This window comes from Leucoraja erinacea, chromosome 2 (genome assembly GCF_028641065.1).
Source record: "Leucoraja erinacea ecotype New England chromosome 2, Leri_hhj_1, whole genome shotgun sequence".
NCBI lineage: Eukaryota > Metazoa > Chordata > Chondrichthyes > Rajiformes > Rajidae > Leucoraja > Leucoraja erinaceus.
Window position 1 is genome coordinate 92,260,148 of NC_073378.1, and position 19,083 is coordinate 92,279,230.

Below are 19,083 nucleotides of genomic sequence, written 5' to 3' on the forward strand. Positions count from 1 at the left end.
TCTTTACATTGGTAACAACAGCAAGCAACCATCCTTAAATAAGCATTTTATACAACCACAACTTTTAAGAATTTGTACAAATTTAAATAGATTAACCCGTCAAATTATACCAAAAGATCTCATTGAGATAGAAGAACATGTAAATTAGGAGACGCTAAATGGTTGGCTTCAGGCATCCTTAATCAAAGTGATAGAACGTGTGGTGAACCGATAGCAATTACCCACCAATAACCCGACTGGCTATTGGAGACCCGATTTTGCCAGGATCACTCAAATCCAGGTATCATTGGACCAGGAACGGGGGGGGTTGGGGGGGGAAGGCTAAATTCCAGAGGTAATATGAACGTGATTGTCTATTGGCAGAAAACTGCAATGGTCAGGTGCAGACGTGATAAAACTGAAGTCAAGGGAAAGCCGGCCTATGTATAAAAAAATAGAATCATTGGTGACAGTCCTTCAGCCTGGGTTCCACCAGTAAACTTCATTTGCAGGGCTCGAAATTAGCGTTTGCCCGGGTGCCAATGACCCCCCAAACTGCCGCCAGGCAACCTAAACGGCGAATCATTTTGCCCGGTTTGGCACTGCAGATACTGGTTTATACCGAAGATGGACACAAAAAACTGGAGTAACTCAGCGGTTCAGGCAGCATCTCTGGAGAAAAGGAAAGTAAAGTTTCGTGTTGGCGGCAGCGGCGGCGGCTGTCTTGCGGGGCAAAGATTCCAGGTGCTGGGTGACGGTGGGTCGGAGCGAATGACGTGCCCCGCACAGCAGCAGCAGCGGCCGCGAGAGCAGCTCCACCTACTCCTCCTCCCACACCCGCCCGCCCTGATAGCGGCCGCTGCATGCAAATCCGCTAATGGCGATAACCGTTTTCAAAACAAACTCTCTCGCACGCCGAGGCCGGGAGGAGGGACGGAGGGGAAGGCCTCCTTCCACCGTCTGAAGCAGCTGCACCAAAGATCCTATAGCTATGGATCGGATCAGCACCTTGCTGTTGGTTGACGGAGGAGAAAAGGCAGTGGCAAGGAGATCCCAACCGCCTCCCCCTTTGGCGGCGGCACTTGGCGGTGGACAGGGACAGCTAAGGCAGCAGGCGATGTTGTCAGAGGAGCGCTGACCTTCCTTCCTCCCCATCTCGCCCCCTCTCTCTCTCCTTCTCTGAGTTCACAAGAGATTCTCCTCCTCCACTAGAACTAAACAGTGAATTCTGTCCAGATTTTAATACTTATTTAGAAAGGTCAGAGCTCCAAACCCAAAGGGACCTCTTCATCGCTCACTTACTTTAACCAGAAGAAAACACACAGCATGTTATCACAGTAAAACAGAACTGAAGGGACCAAGAAGAATCAGAGCCAATTTTCCCTTGACCACCATTTACAAAGTTCTCAGTCTTTCACTTAGAGGAGACATCAAATTCCCATTAGGAGAATGGGGAAATACGATCAACTCATCACAGGCCAATCTAACAGTGCTAGTTTAGGTGTGACATGCTGGGATTATCTCATTCCATTTACGCAAGACAAGTCATGTGGGAAGAATAAGAAAACAAGGAAATAAAATATCACATATTGTACAATGTGTAATCCCTGCAGCTATTTACTGTCTAAAATCGATGAACAATGCTGCTTCATTCATGCCTACATGTGGATCACAGCTACACGTATGCATTTTCCCATCAAATGCTATTAAACCAAGTGCAATGAAAATGACTGCTAAAAGAACCAATTTTCGAATAACCGTTAAAATAGCCTTCAGCAACCACAGAACTAAGGAATTAATTCTGAAATAATTTTATGCTTGAAAGCATCCAAAATTCTAACCTTCAGAACATTTACACGATCTCGGATGGACAACGTGTCTATTTCAGAGGTGAACTCGTCAGCTGCAGCGTAGAGTGCGTTGCGTAACTCATTACGCTTGTCAATGAGGGCGTGCACATCCTCCTAAGGATTAGAATCAACATTTTGTCAATTATGGCACCACCGCCCAAAACCAACAAATACTCCCTACTCAGGCATTAATTATCTAATAAAATATATAATTTTGCAAAGGCACGTGAAAAAAAGACAAACTCTGATGAAAGACCATTTTGACATGAAACATTATCTCTGCTTTTCTCTCTCCACAGATGGTGCCTGATCTTGTTGACTTTTTCCAGAATTCTTTATTTAATGATGGGAGGCTGCAGATCAATGTTGTGATTGTTGCTCAATTTTTGACCTAACAGTTCATATATAATTGAGTTACGTAAGAGAATTGGGATTCTAACATGCATGGTGCACTGCACATTATCAGTGTTAGAAAGAGAACCACAGCTAGAGAGTTAGGAGAACATTTGGCTAAACATAAATTTTGGAATTACAGCTAATGTAATTCCTCCATCACAATCCCATGGCACATCTTGCTTCCCCCTCCCATTCTGCCCCTCTCTCTTCAAAAGCAATGCAGACTGCCGAAAGGCAAGGGAGTTAAGTGGGAATGTTTGTTCATGATTAGACAATGTTCAATTCCATTGGCAACACCTCAGTAAGTGAAGCAGTCCGTACCCGTACATAGCAAGACAGACAACATTCAGGAAAGTGCTGATAAGCGACAAGTAACACCTTCATCAAAGTGACGTACAATAGCCACCTCCACCACGAGAGACTAAACACCTATCTTTGATGCTCAATGGCATTGCCATTGCCAGGTCCTCCACTATAAACATCCCAGACAAGAATCTTGACTAGGCAAGTCATGTAAATACTGTAGCTGCAAGAGCAGTTTAGAAGCTGGTTTCCCTCTGACATCCGAAAGTTTTGCAACATTTACCAAGCAGAAATCTGGAGCTCGATGAAATACTTTCCATGGACGAGTGCTGCTCAACAATCTCAGTTTAATGCCACCTTGGACAAAGTAACACACCTGACTGGCACTTCATCCACAACCTGAAGCATTTAAGTCCTCCACTACCAGTGCACTGTGGCTATAGCGCCTGTACTGTCTACATGACATACTTCAGTAACATGCTTAGGTCACTACAATTGTACCAACCAAACCTGTAGATTTCTCTCCAAGACATACATTATCCCAACTTGGGAAACTATCACCCGCCCATCATCTCCACAGTGTCCAGTAACTTACTGCCAGACAGCACAATGGGAACACCTTTACCAAAAGGACTTTCACTGTTTTTAAGGGATGGGAAATAAATGTTGACAGATCATAAGATTCTTGGGTTCTTGCCCCAGATAATGAGTTACTGAAGGGCGATGCAATAGTGAATCTTAAGATTAATGTTGATTTGTTAGCATTAATAGAGAAAAGCCATCTCCACATTTGGTTGAGGTGACAGGCAGAGGAGTCTGGCACATGAGGTACATGAAGGCTGGAAAAACAGACCACAGAGAAACAAACAGAATAAAAAACTGATGGTGTCGGGTGAAAAAAAGGACTTTAACTTTGGACTAAATTATCTATTTCTGTGCTTTAAATATACTGTAAGCCAATGACAATCACGGAATGAATTTTGGATGCATGATGTCCTTCCCATACACTGTTATCTTTCATGCATTCACAAACTTTTAACACGCAATTATATTTGCTGAGCTCATCCAGGATGTGCAAAATGTTTTATATTTGTCTCTTTGTTGTCTCACTGTCTGCAACAATATTGTAATTGTACATTCACTTGAACAAAGTCAATTGGTCATTTAGGACACGTGGACACATACCTTATCAAAAAAGGTCAGCTCTGATTTATTCTGTACCTTTTTATATCTCTAATTTACCTCTCCCCTGACTCTCACTCTGAAGAAGGGGCTTGACCCAGAACATCACCTAATTATTTTCTTGGGAGATGCTGCCTGATCCGCTGAGTTACTCCAGCATTTTGTGTCTATCTCCAGAGAAGCTAGAGGTTCAGGTGGGGATTTCCAGAGTATATCGTCCATATATCAGGAGTTATGGTTGTTAGATGAGCTAGTGGATGGACAAATGCACAGGTGGCCCAAACTGGCGGAAGAGAGTTCACAAAGGGATACATAGAAAATAGGTGCAGGAGTAGGCAATTCGGCCATTCGAGCCAGCACCGCCATTCAATATGATCATGGTTGATCATCCAAAATCAGTACCCCATTCTGGCCTTTCCCCATATCCCTTGATTTCTTTAGCCCTCAGAGCTAAATCTAACTATCTCTTGAAAGCATCCAGAGAATTGGCCTCCACTGCCTTCTGTGGCAGAGAATTCCGCAGATTCACAACTCTCTGGGTGAAAAGGTTTTTCCTCATCTCAGTCCTAAATGGCCTACCCCGTATTCTTAAACTGTGACCCCTGGTTCTGGACTCCCCCAACATTGGGAACATCTTTCCTGCATCTACCCTGTCCAATCCTCTAAGAATTTTATGTTTCTATAAGATCCCCTCACATCCTTCTAAATTCAAGTGAGTACAAGCCCAGTCGACCCATTCTTTCATCATATGTCAGTCCCGCCATCCCGGGGATTAACCTGGTGAACCTACGCTGCACTTACTCAAAAGCAATGTTCTTCCTCAAATTATGACCAAACTTGCACACAGTACTCCAGGTGCAGTCTCACCAGGGCCCTGTAAATTGCAGTAGGACCTCCTTGCTCTTAAACGCAAATCCTCTCGCAATGACTGCCAATTGGCATTCTTTACTGCCTGCTTACCCTGCATGCTTACTTTCAGTGATTGATGTACAAGCACACCCAGGTCTCGTTGCACCTCCCCTTCTCCTAATCTAACGCCATTCAGATAATAATCTGCCTTCCTGTTCTTGTCACCAAAGTGGATAACCTCACATTTATCCACACTACACAGCATCTGCCATGTCTCTGCCCATTCACCCAACCTAACCAAGTCACCCTGCAGCCTCATAGCATCCTCCTCGCAGCTCACACTGCCACCCAGCCTTGTGTCATCCGCAAACCATATAATCATATAACAATTACAGCACGGAAACAGGCCATCTCGACCCTTCTAGTCCGTGCCGAACACGTATTCTCCCCTAGTCCCATACACCTGTGTTCAGACCATAACCCTCCATACCTTTCCCGTCCATATAACTATCCAATTTATTTTTAAATGATAAAAACGAACCTGCCTCCACCACCTTCACTGGAAGCTCATTCCACACAGCCACCACTCTCTGAGTAAAGAACTTCCCCCTCATGTTACCCCTAAACTTCTGTCCCTTAATTCTCAAGTCATGTCCTCTTGTTTGAATCTTCCCTACTCTCAGTGGGAAAAGCTTATCCACGTCAACTCTGTCTATCCCTCTCATCATTTTAAAGACCTCTATCAAGTCCCCCCTTAACCTTCTGCGCTCCAAAGAATAAAGCCCTAACTTGTTCAACCTTTCTCTGTAACTTAGTTGCTGAAACCCAGGCACCATTCTAGTAAATCTCCTCTGTACGCTCTCTAATTTGTTGACATCCTTCCTATAATTAGGCGACCAAAATTGTACACCATACTCCAAAATTGGCCTCACCAATGCCTTGTACAACTTTAACATTACATCCCAACTTCTATACTCATGCTCTGATTTAAAGGCCAGCACACCAAAAGCTTTCTTTACCACCCTATCTTCATGAGAGGTTACATTTAATTCCCTCATCTAAACTTTTAATATATATTGTAAACAACTGGGGTCTCAGCACCGAGCCTTGCGGCACCCAACTAGTCACTGCCTGGCATTCTTAAAAGGACCCATTAATTCTTACTATTTGCTTCCTGTCTGCCAACCAGTTATCTATCCATGTTAATACCCTACCCCCAATACCATGTGCTCTAATTTTGCACGCTAATCTCTTGTGTGAGACCTAGTCAAAGGCTTTTTGAAAGTCCAGATATACCACATCCACTGGCTTATCCATTCTACTTGTTACATCCTCAAAAAATTCCAGATTAGTCAAGCATGATTTCCCCTTCATACATCCATGCTGACTTTGTCCGATCCTGTCACTGCTTTCCAAATGCCCTGCTATAACAACTTTGATAATTGACTCAAGCATCTTCTCCACTAACTGGTCTATAATTCCCTGTTTTCTCTCTCCCTCCTTTCTTAAAAAGTGGAGTTACATTGGCTACCCTGCAGTCCACAGGAACTGATCCAGAGCCGAGAGAACATTGGCAAATGATCAACCAATGCATCTATGATTTCTAGGGCCACCTCCTTGAGTACTCTGGGATGCAGACCAACAGGTTCTGGGGATTTATCTGTCTTCAGTCCCAACAGTTTACCCAACACCATTTTCTGACTAATGTGGATTCCTTTCAGATCCTCTTTCCCGCTAGAACCTCGGTCCCCTAGTATTTCCAGGAGATTGTTTGTGTCTTCCTTAAGGGCCTGTCCCACTGTACAAGGTAATTCAAGATTTCTCCCAAGTTTTCCCCTGATTCAAACTCAGAGAATGTCCATAGCGGGTCCGTAGGAGTTTGTGGATGTCTCGTAGCAGTTCGTACGAGTAAAAAGTAACAATTTTTTTCATCACGAGTATTTTTTTAGCGTTGAAAAAGGTCACGAGTTTACTGGATTTCCCGAGTACCTACCGTTACTCGTACAAGACATCCACAAACTCCTATGGACCCGCTACGGACATTCTCCGAGTTCGAATCAGGGGAATACTCGGGAGAACTCTTGAATTACCTCTAAGACTGGGACAGGCCCTTTAGTGAAGACAGAACCAAAGTACTCGTTTAACTGTCCTGCCATTTCCTTGTTTCCCAATGTAAATTCAGTTGTCTCTAACTGTAAAGGACCTACCTTCGTCTTCACTAATCTTTTCATTTTTACATTAAAGAAACTTTAAAAAAAAGTTTTACATTAAAGAAACTTTTACCGTCAGTATTTATATTCCCCGCAAGCTTTCTTTTCATGCTCTTTTTTTCCCCTCTTAATTAACCCCTTTGTCCTCCTCTGTTGAGTTCTAAATTTCTCCCAGTCCTCTGGTTTGCTGCTTCTTCTGGCCAATTCATATGCCTCTACCTTGGCTTTAACACTATCCTTCTTCCCTCATCAGCCACGGTTGAGCCGCCTTCCAAGTTTTATTTTTTCGCCAGGCAGGGATGAACAATTTTTGGAGTTCATCCATGTGCTCTTTAAATCTTCGCCATTGCATCTCCATTGTCAACCCTTTAAGTATAATTTGCCAGTCTATCCTAGCCAATTCCCGCCTCATACTTTCAAAGTCTCCTATATTCAAGTTCAGGAACCTAGTCTCTGAATTAACCGAGTAACTCTCCATCCTAATGCAGAATTCCACCATATTATGGTCACTGTTGCCCAAGGGGTCTTGCACAACAAGATCGCTTACTAATTCTTCCTCATTACACAATACCCAGTCTAGGATGGCCTGCCCTCTAGTCTAGTCCACAACGGGATTTGAAAAAAAAAGAGCTGTTTGAAGCCCGAACGCCGATATATTCATCAAACACAAGGTATACATGAGTGGTACTTGGGTGTAAACCACATCCCAGATGCCAGAGAATCGAATTGGCTTGAAACTATATCAGTGGAAAGATGTGTAGGAAGGAATTGCAGATAGACACAAAATGCTGGATAAACAAGGAACTGTCGAAACAATAAATGCTGGATAAACAAGGAACTGCAGATGCTGCTTTAAACTAAAGATAGACAAAAAAAGCGGTAGTAACTTAGCGGATCAGACAGTATCCCTGGATAAAGGAATAGGTGACTTCTCGGGTCGAGACCCTTCTTCAGACAGAGAGTTAGGGGGAAAGGGAAACGAGAGACAATATACTTATTTTTCTGAACTACAGATTTATTTGCCTCTCATCTGCCTCCTGTGTGTCTACTGTTTCCTGGGCCTTCTCATCAACCTCCTGCATGAATGCAATATTTTGCAAGATGCAAAATTTTGCAAGATGCAATGGAATCTAACGAATAAATCCACATAACTGTGTAAGAAGGAACTGCAGATGCTGGTTTAAACCGAAGATAGACACAAAAAGCTGGAGTAACTCAGGCCGCATTTCTGGAGAGAAGGAATGGGTGACGTTTCGGGTCGAGACCCTTCCTCAGACTGGTTAGGGATAAGGGAAACGAGAGATATAGACGGTGATGTGGAGAGATAAAGAATAATTGATATGCAAAAAAGTGACGGATAAATGAAACGGGCTATTGTAAGCTGTTTGTAGGGTGAAAATGAGAAGCGACGGGTGGGGGAGGGATAGAGAGAGAGGGGGTATGTCGGGGCAATATAAACTAAGGGATATCACGCGGGCTGAACAAAGGTGCTCCGTGAAACGATCGCCTATTCTTTAGGGAACGGGGGTACCCCTCTCCCATCATAGATGAGGCCCTCACTCGTGTCTTCTCAGTACCCCGCAGCTCCCCCTCCCCCGAGTCGCAATAGAGACAGAGTCCCCATAGTCCTTACCTTCCACCCCACCAGCCGACGCATACAACACATAATCCTCCACAATTTCCGCTACCTCCAGCGAGATCCCACCACTAACCACATTTTCCCCATCTCCACCCCTTTCCACCTTCCGCAGAGACTGTTCCCTTCACAACTCCCAGGTAAACATCCCTTCCCACCCAAAACACCCCCTCCCCAAGTACCTTCCCCAGCAACCGCAGAAGATGTAACACCTATCGCTATACCTCTTCCCTCCACTGTCCTGGGACCCCGAGAGTCCTTTCAGGTTAGCCAGAGGTTCACATGCACCTCCTCCAACTTCAACTACTCTATCCGTTGTTCAAGATGTGGACTCTTATACATCGGTGAGACCAAACACAGACTGGGCGATCGGTTCGCAGAACACCTTCACTCAGCTCACGTGAACCATCCTGATCTCCCGGTTACTTTAATTCTCCTTCCCTTTCTGTCCTCAGTCTCCTCCTATGTCTCTAAATACACAGAACTATTGTTTTGACATTTCCACCATGTGTTCAGCAGTTCAAAGCAGACAGTTTATATGTGTTTTAAGATGATCTGTAACCATGTCTCCCACAGCTATCTATTCATTTATATAATCTGCATAATGCAGGCATAATGGATTTCAGAATCATTACATTTGTCATGACTATTTGCAGTAGAAGAAGGGGAAGAGTAACAGATAAAGTAGGGTGGTTCAATCATTATTCCATCAGGGCTTGTGTTCTAAAATGAATGTTTACATACATAATTCAGGACACTACTGACGATTATGCCAACAATATACTTATTTTTCTGAACTACAGATTTACTGAGATTATTAAACAAGAAAAGTGTCTATTTGCAGTAGATTAGTTCAAATTGCTATAATAATTAATCAGCATACTCTACCAAAGTTATACTCCGAGCTAGCAAAATAAATTAGTCCAACACACCAATGATTTGCATTTTCTAAGTGCTTCCTGGGCCAAGTCGTATTCATTCCAAATATTTTCGAGACTCTTCATTGACTGTGGCGTTTGAAGAGATCCCTCAGTTATAACTTTCATTGCATCAGAAAGGTCATCTCCGAAACGATTCTCATTCAACTCACTCCTGCAAGATCAAACAACAAAACGGTGTGCTCTAATTTAAGAGCTTTATGAGGTTCTCCAAGTAGTACATTTCACATACTTTTTGTACGATGAAAATTCAATATTAATGTTTAAACCGAGTACAACAGGTATGTTTATTGAAACTTCATAACTTTTAAGACAAAGTAAAATTGGTCTATACTTGTTTCATGACTAATTTTTTCTGTTACTCTTCAACACCATGAACTAATCAATGAAGAAGCCGTTCCTGAACCTGAATGTTACAGATTTCAGGCTCCTGTATCTTCTTCCCGATGGCAACGGAGAGATGAGTGTGTGGCCAGGATGGTGTGGGTTTTTGATGATGTTGGCAGCCTTTTTGAGGCAACGATGGCGATAGATCCCTTCGATGGTGGGGAGGTCAGAGCCGGTGATGGACTGGGCAATGGTCACAACTTTCTGCATTCTTTTCCGTTCCTGGACGTTCAAGTTGCCGAACCAGATGTAGCGGCAAATTATTATATCGTTCAAGAGATTGCTCCCACTAGCCACCAAAGGGACTACATGGTTCAGGAGAATGTTGTAATATGCATGTGAGCTCCCCGTGATACCTTCAAAGCTTCTTCACAGATAAATATTCATAACAGTCTTCTGATTAATAGTTTCTTTATTGTTGAAGAAAAACAATGTATACATCCAACATTATACTCCAACTCGTACACTTTAATCTTCTTCAAACTCCAGCATATCGCTTTCAACGTTAGAAAACTCCTCGTGTCTCGGTTAAACGTCACATGGTCGAAGGGTAAACCTTCCCCATATAACTCCAAAACTAAACTAAAAACTAAGCTTCTGCGCAAGAAACCCAGCACCAAACACGCCCTAGAATACGTCATAAATCCCACCCACATAATAATGGTCAGTCTAAGATTTAAAGACACATGCCATAATTTATGAAACACAAAATAAGCCAAATGGCCACTACATACCGACCCCGAATTGTTCCGAGTATATATCGAGACAATTATTAATAAACATCAAATGAAGGCTTAACATATATCAAAAGCAAAAAATAGCATGCACTATATATCCGCAATCAGAATTCTTCATCGATTCTTCCATCTTCAAGATTCATGATTCCAGAGATTCATGATTCCAGAGATTCACCACAACAGAGATTCATGTTTCTTCTTCAAGGCATCCGCTTCTATTGAGAAAGCGGCTAGATCAGCTTGAACTCCAAACCGAGCAGAAACTCTTGATATCAAACTGGCTATAGAACCAGATTTATGTCCTGAACTTCATGTAGATACATTCGAGATACTATCTCATGATGTAATCTCATCTTCCATTCCAGCACCTTGTTGCATTGCACTTCCAGCTGTTGAGCGCCTAAGTTGGGGTATCATTTCAGATAACCAGTCCTCCGCCTCATCCATGTAATCATTGAATATCTTCAGCTGTACTTCATTCCACTGGGTGTGTCTTTCACGTTCTTCCAGAGACGACTCATGAGTCCATCAGTGCATTATGTTTATCTTGAACATCCTGGCAGAGGTTAAGTAGTTGGCTCATATTAGATTCCACTTTGATTGCGTTCTTATCCGATTCCATTAGTTTCCTCTGCTTCTCAATTAATCTGGTAACCTGTTTCCATAATTCGTTTCTCTCCTTCTCGGTTTCTTTCAGGTAGACAGCCAGGGTATGTATTATCTGCATCTTCTCGATACTTTAGCCTAGCTCTGCCACCTTGTGGTTCCTCTGGCGTGGCTCTTTTTTCTTTCGGCTCCATGAATTTAAACAGGTCTTGGCAGATTGCCTAGTCTTTAAATTGAACGAACAAAGTCTTCTATGAATTTTGCTCCAACTTTGTGTAAACATCTTTCTCTGGAACAATAACAAACTGAATACCCAGCCAACATCCCTAAACATCCACAAAATTAATAATAATAATAATTTCAAAAGGAATCTGTCTTATTTTGACTTCAAAACAATCCAAGGTCGAACATCTGGATTTCTCCAGGCAGATTGGAAAAACACTTTATTGTCTATTTTCCAAGCCAATGGCTCGCATTCTGGCTCTTCTTTACAGAAGCCGTTCTCAAAATTCAAGCTTTGCAGCTTCAATTCAAAAGGAATATCGTTCTACTCACGTTCGTGATAATGTGTTCAGGTCTTAAGATAAGTCGTGTCGCTGTCGAAAAACTTTAGGCCATCTCTGGCTGAGAACTATTGTCTTCAGTTCCTCGTTGGAACCGACCTTCTGGCTAAAACCTCTTTCGAGATCCTAGCCTGGTCTTCTGTCCCACTCTCTGGGACTGGCTTTCACCTCCTGTCAGAGGTATCCTTCAACTTTGCGTAGTGGCAGATTTTTATATCGTTCAAGAGATTACTCCCTCTAGCCACTAAGGAGACTACATGGTTAAGGGGAATGTCGTAATACGCATGTGAGCTCACCGTGAGAACTTCAGAGCTTCTTCACAGATAAATCTTTGTAAGGCAGTCTTCTGATTAATAGTTTCTTTATTAAAATTAAAATAAGGTATACATCCGACTTTATACTCCGACTCGTACACTTTAATCTTCTTCAAACTCCAGCATATCGCTTTAAACGTTAGAAAACTCCTCGTGTCTCGGTTAAACGTCACATGGTCGAAGGAGAAAACCTTCCCCATATAACTTCAAAACTAAACTAAAAACGAACCTTCTGGGCAAGAAACCCAGCACCAAACATGCCCTAGAATACGTCATAAATCCCACCCACATAACGGGCAGTCTAAAATTTAAAGACAAATGCCATAATTAATGACACACAAAATAAGACAAATGGCGACTACACCAGGCCACGATGCAGCCAGTCAGCATGCTCTCTAATGTGCACCTGTAGAAGTTCGAGAGAGTCCTCCTTGACATAACGACTCTCCGTAATCTTCTCAGGAAGTAGAGGCACTGGTGCCTTCTTTATAATTGCATCAGTGTGCTGGGAACAGGAAATATCTTCACGCCCAGGAATTTGAAGATTTTGACCCTTTCCACCATCGTCCTGTCGATATAAACGGGATTATGGGTCCGTATCCTACCCCTTCCAAAGTCCACAATCAGTTCCTTAGTTTTGCTGGTGTTGAGAGCCAGGTTATTGTGCTGGCACCATTTGGTCAATCGGTCGATCTCACTTCTATATTCTGACTCATTACCATCTGTGATTCGTCCAACAATAATGGTGCCATCGGCAAACTTGATGATTGAGTTCGCACCATGTCCGGCTACACAGTCATGAGTCTAGAGTAAGTACAGCAGGGGACTGAACACGCAGCCTTGAGGCGCTCCCGTGCTGATTGTTATCGAGGATGACATATTTCCACCAATACGGACAGACTGTGGTCTGTGGATGAGGAAGTCGAGGATCCAATTGCAGGGGGATGCGCAGAGATCCAGATTTGTGAGCTTCATAACCAGCTTGGAGGGGATGATGGTATTAAACGGAGAGCTGTAGTCTACGAACAACAGCCTTACATACGAGTTTTTATTGTCCAAGTGGTCCAGAGCGGAGTGGAGATCCAGTGAGATCCCACCGTTGACCTGTGGCGGCAAAGTACTTGTCGTGGTCGGAGTTGATATGTGCCATAATCAACCTCTCAAAGCACTTCATCAGCACAGACGTTAGTGCCACTGTCGATAGTCATTGAGGTACTTCACCTTGGGCACCGGCATTATTGATGCCCTTTTAATGCAGGTGGGAACCTCAGACCTAAGAAATTTGAGGTTGAAAATGTCTGCAAAAACTCCAGCCTTCTGCTCCAGACTCCAACTCAAAAACTTCCAGTTATTCTGGAACCGTCAGTATTGCCAACACTTGGTGTTAAACAGTTCTTAGAAGATATTAACTACTTCCTTCTGCCGGTGCTGATCATTTCCAAATAAACACGGATTATCATTCAGGATCAACAAGATTTTGCACAAAACTTAAAATGACTGGACAAGAGTTGGAGTAAATTGCAGATGGATTATGAATAAGTTTATGAATATGTTTATTGACCAAGTATTCACATACAAGGAAGTTTCCTTGATGCTCCGTCCGCAAGTGACAACATGACATACAGTGAAAGTTAGGAATGACACATAAAACATTAAACATTAATAATAAAACATTGTTGATTAAACATGTGAATTAAATAAAATACCAGAGCAAAAGGAGGCTACAGATTTTTGGTTATTGAGCAGAGCTGTGGAGAAAAGCTGTTTTTATGTCTGGCTGTGGCAGCTTTGACAGTCCGGTGTCGCCTTCCAGAGGGAAGTGATTCAAAGAGTTTGTGGCCAGGGTGAGAAGGGTCAGAGATGCTTACCCACTCGCTTCCTGGCCCTTGCAGTGTACAGTTCATCAATGGAGGAAAGGTTGCAGCCAATAATCTTCTCAGCTGATCAGATGATCGCTGCAGCCTCCAGATGTCGTGCTTGGTGGCTGAGCCAAACCAGACCACGATGGAGAAGGTGAGGACAGACTCTACGATGGCCATATAGAATTGGACCATCATTGCCTGTGGTAGATTGTGCTTCCTCAGCTGCCGCAGGACATCCACTGTTGGGCCTTTTTGACTGTGGAGTCGATGGTGGCCCCCCCATTTAAGATCCTTGGAGATGATGGAGATGTGACTGTGGTGTTGTTGATGGCGAGTGGGGTGAGCTGTCCTAAAGTCTACAATCAATTCCAGTGTGTTGAGCTCCAGGTTTTTGCGATGGCACCTGGACGTGTCACTTCCTATCTGTAGGCAGATTCCTCCCCATCCTGGATCAGTCCAATCAGGGTTGTGTTGTCTGCAAATTTGAGAAGCTTGACAGAGGAGTCAGTGGAGGTGTAGTCATTGGTGTAGAGGGAGTAGAGGAGAGGGGAGAGTACGCAGCCTCCTATGCTGAGGGTCTGCGGGTCTGAGGTGTGCTTTACCAGCCTCACATGCTGCTTCCTGTCAGTCAAGCAGTAGGTGATCCGCCGACAGATGGGTTCAGGCACAGTCAACTTGGAAAGTAGTAGCTCTGGCACAATGGTGTTGGATGCAGAGCTAAAATTTTACAAAATTATCTCCAAGTCCTTAGGGTTAGAAAGAACTAACACCCCCCCTCCCCCCCCCCCACCACCACCGCTGCCGTTTCTCTCTCAGAGTATCACAACGTTGATGAAACAGTTAAGACAAGTATATGGTTAAGGCAGGTTTGGAGGTATTTGGGACAAACACAAGTAGGTGGGACTAGTGTAGCTGAGACATGTTGGTGGTGTAGGCAAGTTGTGCTGAAGGGCCTGTTTCCACACTGTATCACCCTATGACTCGCTGAGTTACTCCAGCACTTTCATGTCCTTTTGTGTATTAACCATTATCTGCAGTTCTTTGTTTCAACTACATACCTTACTCAGTTATAGCAGAAAATTGGAAAAAGCAGACATTACTCTCCTTCCCCCTCCCTCACCCCACCCACATTAAGCATTAAGGTCCAACAGTTGTGTGATTGTAGGCTTTGGGCTATAGGGAGAGTAGAGCGGCTTTGGAGATATATAATAAACCTACTGACCAGAGAAAGGAAAGGAAATAGAATTGCAAAGATAGAGAGCAGAGTATTGTTTCATTTGAAAACACAGATTATGGAACATATGAGAACGCATTTAAAATAATGAAAAAATGCAAAGGTATGCTTAGAAGCAGGGGAATAGGAATTATTCAATATGTACGTTCACTTTCAAACTTGATTCAGCATTGTAACTTACATGTATTTTTGGGGGTCATTTTTGTCCAGAACAGGGATAAAAGAAAACATCCAAAAGGACAGAAATTCTGGTTTATCCTCCATGGGCATTTATCATGCCAAATAAAGGGCTTGTCCTACTTAGGCGACCTAATCCGCGAGTTCTGACGAGTTTGCCCTCGACTCGTACTCTCAGCATGGTCGACACGAGGTCGTAGGAGGTCTTCGTAACTCTCCTTCATGCTCGAGAGTGCTCTCCCAGTACTCGAGGCCTCAGCTAGGTCGCAGCGTTTTTTTCAATATGTTAAAAAATGCCTGCGAGTAAAAAAAGGTGGCCATGGAAAAAACAATACTTTTTTTACTCGTAGGTTTAGTCATAGTAGGTCGTAGTAGGTTAGCATGTTAGTCGTAAGTAATCGAGGGTAGTCGAAGGTAGTCGTAGATTGTCTTCATCATAGTTGAAGGGAGGTCGAAGGAGATCGAAGGAGATGGTCTTCACTCTCCACTATTCGGTGTCCAATTTTCCCGAAGTTAGTCGTAGCTAGTCGAAGCTGGTCTTCAACATAGTCGAAGGAGGTCGAAGGAGGTCTTCTACATAGTCGAAGGAGGTCTTCAACATGTCATTTTTTCAAACTCTTCTAAACTCGCCAATTAGGTCGCCCAAGTGGGACAGCCTCTTAATTCTTCTGAAGAAAATATGGGTACACAGGTCTCACAATTCGCAACATGGCATTTTATTTTCTTGTTTATGAACAGTCCAAAATAAAGGAAAATAAATTGTACCCACAATTCAAGAACTGGAAGGAATTTATGGGTATACCATAAATTATAGTCATGTTTAGTGCAATGATTTACACTGCTTAGATGGTAGACAAAAAATGCTGGAGAAACTCAGCGGGTGAGACAGCATCTATGGAGAGAAGGAATAGGCAACATTTCGGGTCGAAACCCTTCTTCAGACTGGTGCTGCCTTACCCGCTGAGTTTCTCCAGCATTTTTCGTCCCCCTTCGATATTCCCAGCATCTCCAGTTCTTTCTTATACACTGATTAGATGATCAGAAAAGATTGACATCAACGACTGTATTTTGCTCATCAATTTAGTTTAGAAACATAGAAATTAGGTGCAGGAGTAGGCCATTCGGCCCTTCGAGCCTGCACCGCCATTCAATATGATCATGGCTGATCATCCAACTCAGTATCCCGTACCTGCCTTCTCTCCATACCCCCTGATCCCCTTAGCCACAAGGGCCACATCTAACTCCCTCTTAAATATAGGCAATGAACTGGCCTCAACTACCCTCTGTGGCAGAGAGTTCCAGAGATTCACCACTCTCTGTGTGAAACAAGTTCTTCTCATCTCAGTTTTAAAGGATTTCCCACTTATCCTTAAGCTGTGACCCCTTGTCCTGGTTTAGATACAGCACAGAAACAGGCCCTTTGGCGCACCGAATCCATGCCGACCAGCGATCCCCACACTATCCTACACACACTCGGGACAATTTACAATTATACTAAACCAATGAACATATAAACCTGTATGTCTTTAGTGTGGGAGGAAACCGGAGATCTCAGAAAAAAAAACAAGTGGGTCACAGGGAGAATGTACAAACTCTATACAGACAGCACCCGTTGACAGGATCAAACCTGGGTCTCTGGTGCTGTAAGGCAACAACTCTACCACTGCCAATCAGTATTGTCAACACTGATACACAAACATTACATGAAATTGGGGGATTATTAAAAATTAATCAAAAATGCTGCTATGCAAGGTAATGTCTTACCTAAACTGTTTGAGTTTCTCAATCTTCTCTGCCAAACACCCGAGCTTTGTTTCAACAGCATGCTTCAGATCATCTGTGAATTTCAATTCTGCCTTTTGATGCTGTTTTAATTCTTCCTCCATTTTCTAAATAAAAATCAATGAGAATTAGAACTCTCTATTATTGTTTCAAAATCTGTTCATTTTTTTTTAAATAAAAATGAAAATTTTAAGTAAGCTCTTTCCATTTTGTACCATCTCATACCCACAATCTACATATGAAATACAATTTGTCAGTGGCATTCATTGAAGATTCGTAAGAATTGGGGGAGGAAATAGAGTACAAGAGATTGCAGATGCCGTAATGTTGAGCAAATAAAAAGTGCTAGACAAACTCAGTGGGTCAGGCAGCATCTGTGGATGAATTGACAGACAATATTCTAGGTTAGTACCCTGCTTCAAACTGAAAAGGAGTCCCTACCGAAAACATCACCTGTCCATTTCCCTCCATAGATGCTGCCTGATCTGCTGAATTCCTCCAGCAACGTGTTTTTATTTTGCACACGTAGCCCAGTCAGGCACTCAAGCCTGCTCCATCATTCAATAAGATGACGGCTTCAAAACTACTTTCCCATTCTGTCTCCTCTTGCAGGATAAATATCTCGGAACGTCTTCCTTGAATACACTCAACACCTCTGAATCCACAGGGTCTTTCTGCAAGAAGAAATTCTTCATCTCAATCTGAAATCGGTGAACACTTAATCTGAAAATGCACCCCTTGGATCTTGATACAACTAGAGGAAACATCCTCTCAGCACCCATTCTGTCAATTCCCCACAGTAACCTAAACATTTCAAAAAGATCACCACTCATTCTGTCTCAAAGATAACAAATGTTGTGGAATTGGTGGCAATCCTGTTGAAAGGAGTTGAGAATTGGCTAATTGATGACAAGATTCATGTTATCAATGGATCTCAGGTAAAGTTTCCAATGGTCTTGAGAAGGGATTATTGCCACGTCCTTGCTAGGGGGCGCCGTCCTGTATGGTATGGCTGCCCAGCCTGCAGCTGTACATTTTTTCATCTCTTTTTTTTATTTTTAGTTAGTTAAAGTGTTTTTGTTCTGGAGTTCTAGTCTTTTTTATGTGGGGGGTGGGGAGGGGAAGGGGGAAACTACCTTTCAGGGTCCCTACCTGGTCGGAGAGGCAGCTTTTCTCCGGGCTGCACCGTCTACCCGTCCTCACGGCCTACCAGCGGGCCTGGAGCGGCGTTTCCTGAGGGGACCGCCCAGAACCTCGGCTTCGGCAGTGGCACAGCGCTGGAGCACTATCGCGGAGTGGAGCAGGCGATGCCTTGCCCGGGTCGCCGCGCTGGAGCTCCCGGTGTGCTGGGACCGCCGATGATCGCGGAGCTGCGGGTCTGTGGGGCGGCCAGCTGCACTGAATTTTAACATCGGGAGCCTGGGATCTCTTGCTGAGATCGCCAGTAGCGGAGCTCCATCCTGCGCGGCCTTGTTGGCTTCGGAAGCCGCGGTCTCGAGTAAGGAGGCGGCTGTTCCAGGTGTCCCAGGCCGCTGAGAAGATTCTCCCGACGCCGGAGCACCATCACTCAGCGAGAATGGCCTGGAACATCGGGCCTCCGTAGCGGCGACTGCGGAGGCCTCAATAGGCCCAACTATGGGTGGACATGGGGATGGGGACTGGACTTAGTGCCTTCCCTCATAATGGGAACCATTGTGGGGGGGATGTTTTTTATGTTAAAGTTCTTTATTATTGTCATGTTTGTATTCTTTTTTTATGTGCTGCATTGGCAACAAGCATTTCACTACACCTAGGTGTATGTGACTAATAAAGAAACATTTGAACCTATCGTATTCAATAAATATCTAGCTGTAGGTATTGAAGAAATTGATGCACAAATTGATATGAATAATGCCAACTGCCAGGTGATTGCATTGTAAAGGATGTCTGGCGCAATGCATTGATGGCAATTAACAAATTTAATCGCCCCACATTCCTCCAAACATTCCTACAAACTTAACTTACCATCGTACAACACCCACCACCTGTCTCGCTCCATCCCCTCTCCCACCAACAAACCTGTGATTCCCTATTCCTCT

General features: G+C 43.6%; 1 protein-coding gene across 9 annotated transcripts in view; it reads right to left on the minus strand.

Annotated features, from left to right (window-relative positions):
• LOC129712543 (serine/threonine-protein kinase 31-like) overlaps positions 1–19,083 on the minus strand; it is a 102,151-nt gene that overhangs the window by 39,904 nt on the left and 43,164 nt on the right. For all 9 annotated transcript variants that reach the window (XM_055661091.1, XM_055661083.1, XM_055661099.1 and 6 more), the window contains 3 exons: positions 16,988–17,112; positions 9,338–9,497; positions 1,821–1,943 (listed from right to left, as the gene is read on the minus strand). In XM_055661091.1, the coding sequence (XP_055517066.1) occupies positions 1,821–1,943; positions 9,338–9,497; positions 16,988–17,112 (408 nt within the window). The remainder of the gene's footprint in view (positions 1–1,820; positions 1,944–9,337; positions 9,498–16,987; positions 17,113–19,083) is intronic.